This window comes from Gekko japonicus, unplaced genomic scaffold, assembly GCF_001447785.1.
Source record: "Gekko japonicus isolate JY-2015 unplaced genomic scaffold, Gekko_japonicus_V1.1 scaffold2560, whole genome shotgun sequence".
NCBI classification, from domain to species: domain Eukaryota; kingdom Metazoa; phylum Chordata; class Lepidosauria; order Squamata; family Gekkonidae; genus Gekko; species Gekko japonicus.
This window is the reverse complement of record NW_015177093.1, coordinates 216,012-225,704: the sequence shown is the minus strand read 5'-3', so window position 1 is coordinate 225,704 and position 9,693 is coordinate 216,012. Positions and strand designations below refer to the sequence as shown.

At 43.2% G+C, this 9,693-nt stretch overlaps 1 protein-coding gene across 1 annotated transcript in view; it reads left to right on the top strand.

The window, feature by feature from the left end:
* The window catches only part of WDR47 (WD repeat domain 47), a 56,551-nt gene that overhangs the window by 7,155 nt on the left and 39,703 nt on the right, over nt 1–9,693 (top strand). Inside the window, exons 2-5 of the mRNA XM_015428272.1 lie at nt 6,245–6,411; nt 8,014–8,097; nt 8,857–8,941; nt 9,531–9,675. Coding sequence (XP_015283758.1) covers nt 6,245–6,411; nt 8,014–8,097; nt 8,857–8,941; nt 9,531–9,675 — 481 coding nt within the window. The remainder of the gene's footprint in view (nt 1–6,244; nt 6,412–8,013; nt 8,098–8,856; nt 8,942–9,530; nt 9,676–9,693) is intronic.

Sequence of the window (9,693 nt, the reverse complement as noted above, 5' to 3'; positions counted from 1 at the left end):
GGGGGGATTTAAACATCCCCCCGAATTTTTTTAAAACTTTTTTTATTTTTGTGCACATGTGGGGACTGCCCCACATGTGCACAAACCTCCCCCTGCCCCCCAAGTGCCCCCAAAGTGCAGATATAGATATCCGCACGGAGGGGGCAACTTGGGTATTAGTATAAGGATGGTGCCACAACCAGGAAATGACAGGGTATTACCAACTATGTGAACTACCTTACCACACCTCCTGCAAAGGAATACCATATTGCAAGTTAATACTGGGCAGGCTAGTGCTGCATTTCTGTTCTGTTTTTTTTAAGTCTGAAAAACAATAGAAGACAATGCAATTAAGAAGGATACATTTACAAAGTTGCTTCACCATGTTTTCCCTCTGAAGTTAAATCCAAACAAATAGTGACCATATAAACTTAAGCTTGTTCTTTCTGTTTGGTCCTTGCATCTGTTAAAACATCTTCATTATGTTGTATGCTAATTTTCTGATCACCCCCTAGCTTTATGTATGGACTGATAACTTCCATTTCAATGTATCTGATGAAGTGTCTGTGCATACGCAAGCTCATACCTTGAATAAAACTTTGTTGGTCTTAAAGGTGCCACTGGACTCAAACTTAGATAAACTGAGGCCGCGGGCACACGGGCAGGAAAATGCGGGGGGGGGAAGCATGGCTATTTGCCCCGGGGCAAAATAACGCGTGGTTGTGCCAGCAGACGTCCCGTGGAGGTCCCATGGTAGGGGGGAGGTGCCAAGCACACCACAATCCTGCGCCGCGGCAAAGAAGCGGCGCGGCAAACGGGTGTTTTTTCCTCTGGACACCAAAGTGTGTGCATGCCCCATTGGGTGCTCGTGCGCATCCCATGGACAGTTGGAAACAAAACCCCTTTATACGAGGGGGCATGGGCGGGCGCCGGAACTACCACCGGAAACGTGATCAGATGCCCGCCCTTGCCCCGCGTTTACCGGAAACTAGTACCTCCGAGGTACTAGTTTTTAACCGTGCATCTTCGGCGGGAAGCCTCGGGTTTGGCACGGGAGCTCTACGCTTCCCAGACGTGGCGGTGAGATAGCGCCCGGAAAATCCGCATATCTTCCATCTCTCTAGCATGCCTAATGCTCCGTGTGACCGCAGCCTGAGTGAAGCAGTAGATGGGACAACTCAAACGGGAGAGGACAGGGCCACTGTGTCTGTCCTGTGAACATTGCCACAACCTGTTGTAAATGTAAATGTTTAAAATGTAAGCTGAATCACGTGTTAGAGTGAGTCATCTAGGCATGTGCTGAAGCATTTACTACATCAGTTTGTTTCCATGCTTTTGGTTTTTCAATCATGGGCATTGGTTTCAACACACAAAAAGGATAATGAGCATAAGTTCAGCTATTTGATAGTAAATAAGTATGGTTGGATCTTAACTATCTTTGTCTTTCCTGTATTTGTGCTGCTTTTTGGTTGCTGCTGAGATGTGCATACATGGTTATAAAAGCGCGTTCACTATTTTATTTGCAGTGAAAGATGTTTGGAACAATAGTGCTAAGTTCTTCCTAGGTGCCAGAAAGTGTTCCACAATTGAAATACATGAACTCATAAACCTGATTTTGTAGGGTACTGAAAGAACTCAAATTTGATTAACTTCAGAGGAATTCGAAGCTTATGAATATCTGGGAAAACTGATCTGAAACCTGTGGTCATAGGGCTGGTGATCCTAATAAGAAATCCTAGAAATGCTCTGCGGTTTGTGGCTTCAGAATCCTGCTGATTCATTTCATACAGCAAGATGCTTTATGATTACAAAGATAAATACTTTTATATTACTCTGTCTTTAGTAGTACACTTGCCATGGTAAGCATATCCTTTTAAATGAGGAAAGTTCATAAGCACTGGGAGAATAAACAGAGGCACTCTAAAGTGGAATAGTTGTATGGGTGCCCAGAATGAAATCTCTGTGAATGGCACAGGGTTGCCATTTCTGGGTTGGGAAATTCCTGGAGATTTTGGGGGTGGAACCTGGGGAGGGGCCTCAGTGGGGTATAATGCCACACAGTCTACCTTCCTAAGCAGCCATTTTCTCCAGGGGACCTGATCTCTGTAATCTGGAGACCAGTTGTAGTTCTGGGAGATCTTCAGCCACCACCTGGAGAGTAGCAATCCTAGTCTGGCAGACCACAAGCATTAACTCTTAATATCCGATTACTCTATATAATTAATTTCTCCCTGTGAATTACCTCTGTAGTAAGAATGCTGGGTACTACATTTTTTACAAACATATGCAGAAGAATTTTGTAGGAGACCATCTCTTTTTCCCTAACCAGCTACATATCTTAACAGTGCATGAGCCTGGGTTTGTTTTTTTTTGTGTATGCACATGCTGGGAACTGGCTGCCAGTCACCAGTTTTATGCAAAGTGAGGAGTGGGAAAAAACCAAACTGAGGCTTTATCAGCTGGTAGACACCGACATTTGGAACATATATTGCCATCTTCAAATAAATCTATTTTTAGAACGCAGCTGTGACAAGTGGGAATCCACAATGACTTGCAGGAGGCATCTAATTTCCTCCTCCCCACTATTTCCCTTTCCTGAAAGCCCCCATAGCTTCTCCCCTTTTCCTGCTTCCTTCTCTCCTTCCAACCTGAGGATCTCTTGGAATCACAATGGATTCTCCCAACTATGGTGATCAGTTCATTTTTAGGTTGCCAGCTTCACATTGGGAAATTCCTGGACATTTAGGGGTGGAGCCTTGGGAGGGCAAGATTTGGGGAAGGAAGCGACCTCAGCAGGGTATAATACCATAGAATCCACCCTCCAAAACAGGCATTTTCTCAAGGGGAACTGATCTCTGTCATCTGGAGAGCAGTTGTAACTCCAGGTGATCTCCAGCTCACCTGGATGTTGGCAGCCTTAGTTCCCCTGGAAGAAATGTCTGCTTTGGAGGAAGGAGGTCCCTCCCCTCCTCAAACCCCATCGTCCCCAGGCTCCACTTCCCTAATCTCTTGGAATATCCTAACCTGAAGTTGGCAGTCCTATCTCCTTCCCATCCAACAGCCAAGCTGCCTTTATCTGCCCCTCTATCTTAAGCTGTCCATCCCCCCAACAACCTCTAGCAAGGAAAACAGTGGCCCATTTGTTTGGTCCAGCCACTGGGCCAGGCCCACTTGCATGGGTAGGGAACCCTCAAGGATTTATTGAGGGGGTGCCTCACTTTCCCCTGTATCCCCCTCCCTAAACTATTTCCCCTCCCCCTCCCCCTGACAATTCTCATATTCTCTCTCCTTTACCTGCCTCATTCTCTCCTTTTCAGCTGTTCACTAACTTACCTTTGCTTTGCCTCCTGTCTTCAACTGTATTTATTATTTATTTACTTTATTTATACCCCACCGTTCTCCACAGTGGGAATCAAAGCACCTTACATTATTCTCCTCACCTCCTTTTTTATCTGCACAACAATCCTGCAAGATAGGTTAGGCTCTAAGTATGTGCCTGGTCCGTAATCACCAAGTGAGCTTCCACACCAAGATGGAGACTTGAAGCTGGGTTTTTCAGACCCTACTGTGAAGCTCTAAACTCTACACCACACTGGCTTTCATAGGGTGGCTGCTGACGCTATGGCATTATATCTGGCTGACGTCTCTCCCCTCACCAAACACTGCCCTTCTCAGACTCCACCATAAAATCTCCAGAAACTTCCCAATCTGGAGCTGGCAACAGTAGTCTTCCCTCAAAGGCCAAAATAGGCCTAAAAAGGGCCCTGCCCCCTCACCTTTTACTGATAGAACCCAGCCTGGAATACTGTGGTTGCCTAGCAACAGCCACTGAAGGAAACTGTTGCTTAATGCTACAGGCACTCCTTTGATCATTTTTGGATTTTTTAAAGCTCCCTTTTTTTAGCATTCACATTTTCCTGCAAATTTGGGGCCCTTTTCAGATTTGTAGAAAGGTCTGTTCACAACTCCAGTCACCGGATTTAAGTATCCAAAAACTGGCTGACTTCGCTATCTATATATCTAATTCCCAAGGTGTCCCCTGCATGTGGATATCTAAATCCGCACATCAGGGGCACCTGGGGGGCAGGGAGATTTTCCTGCGCACGTGGGGCAATGTCCAGGTGTGCAGAAAAATCTAAAAACTGTAAAAAATATAGGGGGGATAATTAAATCCCCCCAAAAGTAAAAGAGCATCCCCTGCGCATATGCAGGGAATGCTCTTAGAACGGCGTCGCCGCCGCCACCACCAGGGAGGGCTGGGGGGAGAAGGCTTGCCTGGCTGGCGTCTGTAAGCCGCTCAGCCCTTGCTGCCATCTGGGGGGAGGAGGGAGAAAGTTTGGCGGGCTGGCGAGGGAGGAAGCTTGGAGGGGCGCAGGCCTTGCCGTGGGTGCCAGGGACGGGGTGTTAGCCGAATTGCTTTATTTACAGCAATTGGCAATTTATAAATGGGTCCTTGCCAACTATACCAAGGTCCTGTTCCCACCAAGGGTTACCAGAGAAGGAGTCGAGGCTGGTGTTGTTAAAATAAATGTCTTTTACTTAAAGAATATAAATCTCATACAAACAATACTGATGCACTCACACATTCAATCAAGTTCCTTAGAAATACAGTATTAAAATAAGCACTGTTGCATTGGCAGGTGGGGGTGATGATGGGTGATACTTATCTGTCCAATGTTCCAATGGTTGTTCCAATGAAGAATGGATGGGAAGAAATAGAAATCTAGGGAAAATTCACACACAACTAGAACCAGCCAGAACGTGTGGGTCTCTTGACTGCAGATCAAGAGATCAAAGTAGAGGCAAGGGTTTGGGGATAGCAAGTGGGACTTAAGAGGAGTAAAAAGCAGACAGGGGTTGTTGCGGGGGATGCTAGCTAGTTGATCAAGTAGGAGAGAGACAGACCATGTGACTGGTTCTCTCCTTTTATCGGGGGATCCAGGAGGTGGCCGCGTCCCACCCTCCGGCCCCACCTCCCTGTTAGTCCGTCCCAAAAACAATCCTATTGGTTGCATGGAGGGAGGGGTGGTTACCTAACAGGAGTGGCCAATATTGAAGCCTAAAACTTTGCTCAAAGGAGGGCATCTGGGCAGGTGTGAAAACCTTGGCGTCAGGATGCTCCATTGTAGTGTAGATGAAGCTGGCCATTCTCTTTGTGAACCAAATGTCCATTTGGCAGGAAATACCAATGCAGGAACAAAGCAGTGATGTGTCGTATGTGACCACAAATGATTCTGCAATGGGGGCTGTCTCTGCTCAAGTTGTTGTTTCTTACTGCTCACAATAATGGAGGTGTGTGCTTCTTCACCAGGCTGATAACTGTGTAGCTAAAACCTTATTCATGTGTAAGGCTTGTGCAGGTACCTTCTATGCGTTATATCACAACAGGTGACCTAAAGTGTACAGTTCTCTGAGCCTATGTGTGTGTGTGCACAGTCCATTGTGTGTAGCAATAAATATAAGTCCATAAATCAAAATATCAAGTTCATTCTCTAACGGGGGGGGGGCAGGGGAGAAGGCTCACCTGCGGCTGCTTCCTTCTCCCGTGGAGCTTCTCCCCCCCCCCCCCGCGAGTATCGCGGGTCCCCCTTCTTGTTAGAATATAAGATTGATATGCAGTAATATAGTCCACAGTCCCATTCCATTTATTAAAGCACCCTCCTGAATCATTTCATTATCAAATAGACCTATTGTCTTTATAAAATTCCATCTGTTTAACACAGTTCCTGGAATTACAGAAGGCTGGAATCCTTCCTGACCTTCTCAGGTAGGCCATTCCTCTGGGGGTCACAACAGAGAATGCGTATATAGAGATCTTGCCAGTTTTCAGGGTGGCACCTGCAGAAGGCCCTGGTTAGATGAGTGAAGATATTGTGGCAGGGCAGGGCAGTCTTGCAGACATAAGGGTCCAAGGCCAAGAAAGGCTTTATATGTTATAGCAATCACTTTCAATTGATCTTATTTGCTTCTATGTAAGGGGCAAGGGCCAGCTGTAAATTATAATAGTACAATTGGCCTGAATTATTAGAAAACGGGTGTTTAACATTAATAGTAATATTAGGAAGTTTGTATCAAGGTTGGATTATTAACAATGGTGTACTAAACTACATGAAATTTACTGTTTAGGCCAGCCAACGAATTCTATCATATTGTGTTTTTCTTTGTTTAAATCAATGTAACAATATTTATTATTTGCTAACATGATTTATGAACAGTAGTTTTTCCCAGTTTATATTGAAATGCAGTTATTTTCTTTGCTTTTCAGTCTTCCACAATGACGGCAGAAGAGACAGTGAATGTAAAAGAAGCTGAAATAGTCAAACTAATACTGGATTTTATGAATTCAAGAAAACTTCATATCAGTATGCTGGCTCTGGAGAAAGAAAGTGGAGTAATTAATGGATTGTTCTCAGATGATATGCTTTTCTTAAGGTAGAAATGGCAATCTTAATATGAAGACAGGCTGAGTGATCATTGACCAGCATTAAGAATTTGCGCTATAACTCTGACTGCTTTGATACATCATGGGCATGACCTTTTATTGATTGCCTCATTATACATTTCTATGTGTGCTAGATAAGCACTGAATTATCTACAGCCCTATTAAGCACCAGAAATGTATAGGGTCTGAACATGCTACTGTCATGAAAGTTATCTACTATGAACTCAGTGATTTAAAATGCAATTATGTGAAACACCCATAATAAGTAAAGATGATGTTGACTGATCTGTGTTATAATCTGCAGGTTTTTCTACTACCCAACATTCAGCTAGTAGTATTCTGTACAAAATAGCATAAAATAGATTATATGAGGTGGCTAAATATTCACGTTTATAGAAAAATCTTGTGCATGCTTACTTAGAAATAAGCCCCATCCGATCTGCTTTTACCCCCTAAAAGAGGGGTAAGTATGGCTGTATTGTGTGTGCGTGCTTTAGTCCCAATTCTATTTACAGAACTACATTTAATTTTTGAGAAAGGTAGTTGATTATCCACTGTTGTCAGCTCTGTCTTTCTCTGGGTTCTGTCCTCTAGTTGAAGAAGTGCTTCAATTTCATCTTGTTTCAAAACCAAAGCCACTTGAATCTTCAGTTAAAAGGGTGATGGCCAGTCCTATGATACTGGCATATGCCCATTCTGTAAGATGTTGCCTCTGATGCAATGCATATATTTTGTCTCTTCTTTGGGTGAGTTTGGGGTGATATCCTTCAAATTTCAGCATAGGGTATGTGCAGGAAATTGCATGAAGATCTGTAGTTTCCATTGCACCAGGCACAGATCACAGGAGCAAGTGTTCAGATAAATATTTCATTAGCATGCTTATTAATTTTCACACATGAGTTGCAAGGGGGAGTCATAAAACTGACTCATGTATAGGATCATTTGGAAATACTTTTTTAAAATTATATCTAAACATGTTCTTTTGTAACCAGATATAGCTGTAATGCGTGTGTGTGTATTTTCTAGTTGAAGCTGTTCATTCTGGGAGTGAAATTGCCCAGTCACAGAGGCTTTGCAGTCAGCCTATATTGCATTTAAGAGAGCGCCCATTTTATCTGAGTACAACTTTAGCAAAGTCTTTGTGCTCACTTTGACACAATGTGGTGACTTCTGGGTATTTCATGTGGAAGAGTAAATTATTACAAGTGGATATGAAGCTGCCTACACAACTAAAATCGGTTTACAATCTCCAAAATCTGTTAGTTTTTGGATTGTGAAATAACAGCATTGTAGAAGAAATGGTTAAATACTAAGGCAAAAGAGCCCAGTGAAGAGCCATCCATGCCACTTGTCAGATATGCATGTTTGCGGCTTGTTTTCAGACCAGAGTTTAGTGCCACATGGGCATGTTATTTACAAGGATTAGGTTTTACTTTTATCTATTTAAATGAGAAGATAATCTTATTAAGTGCTTTCCAGAGCATTAACTTTGTGACGCTTACAGGTCAGCTGCTGCCGTTGTAAGCATGCTTGGGTCAATATAAAAGAAAAAAAATCAATGTAATTCAATAATTTTTCTCAACCTTCTTAAGGCAGTTGATCCTTGATGGTCAGTGGGATGAGGTTCTTCAGTTCATCCAGCCTCTTGAGTGTATGGACAAATTTGACAAGAAAAGGTAAACTTAAAAAACAGCTTTCAATATGATGGCATAGAATGTTAGAAAAATTATAACTGCAGTCTCCATTATCCCATAACAGGCCTTTCAATTATGGAGCACTTCAGCTTTCACCTATAACCTCTGTATGGTTTTTAAAATAATTTTAGAATAATTAGTATGGCAGCTTTACTTCTTTCTCCTGCAAGGCTTCTTGAACTCCCTAAGAATAACACATTGCAATTCTCACAGTGAGATTTCATTACTTTAAATAAAAGCAAAACAGAACTTAAGCAAAACTGTCACCATTATGATGAGGAATTACAGGATACAGTTATTAGGTAACCAGATATTAGGGTTGCCAAGTCCATCTTCCACCCCCAGCGGGGGACTTTGGGGGCGTTCCTGGAAGGGGTGGGGCATCCTCAACGTGATGACGTCATGTTGGGGGCGTCTGCCGCCCCCCCACCCGGCCGTGCGCCGGATCTCCAGAAACAGCAGTTCCCTGCACTTAAAGTAGCCGGCAGCCGGCGTTTCCCCTTTAAGAGAAGCTGCGTTTCCCTTTTAAGAACAAAGCTGGCTTTTGAAAGAGATGGGTGGCTGTGGGAGTTGGGGGTGGGGCTTCCCCCACCGGCCATCTGGCCGGCGGTGGGTAGAACCCCCCCCAAAATGGGGGACCCCTGGCAAACCGGGGGGTTTCGCAACCCTACCAGATATGTTTCATATTAGTTAAACATACTGTAACTATCTTATTTGAATTTTTTATCTTCTTGTGTGCAGGTTTCGCTATATCATCCTGAAGCAGAAGTTTTTAGAAGCCTTATGTGTAAATAATGCAATGTCTGCAGAAGATGAGCCTCAGCATGTAAGGCACTAACTCTGTGCATGTCAAACTTACAAAATACACTGTTTTAGCAGAGTCTTACCTCTTGTTCATAGTTATACAAAATATATGGCAAATATATTGAATGTGAAATATGTATAAAATTTTAACAGTGAGGTCTGTAGAATCATTTGATGCAGTGACTCCTGAAATATGAGTGAGAAAATGTTAGCGTACCGCAATAGGAGCTGAACTGTGGTTTGAAAAATTTAGCTGCCATATTGGGTGCATCTACCACATTATGCCCACTGGAGCAGGGAATCCTTGTACAGCATCGCTTCTGCCAATATATGGTAAATAAAGAGGCAGTGCTGTGGACAGATAGGTGTAATAACATTTAGTGCAAGTTATCAGAGCTGCTATAGAAAAATGTTACATTGAGCTGTATTACATTGGTAAAATAAGTGGGAGTTGCCATCACATCTAAAAAGCTAGGTTGAAGTATTAAAAATGAAACTGGTATTAAGAACATCTGAACAGCTGAAGGAATTATCTGGTTGTACTTTTACACAGCTACAAACTATAAAATAAAGGGATTTAGCCTTAATCAGGGATGCACTTTCTTTTGCAGCTGGAATTTACAATGCAAGAGGCGGTGCAGTGCCTACATGCTTTAGAAGAATATTGTCCTTCTAAAGAAGACTACAGCAAATTGTGTTTACTTCTCACATTGCCTCGTCTGACCAACCACGCAGAATTCAAAGACTGGAACCCCAGTACTGCCCGAGTTCACT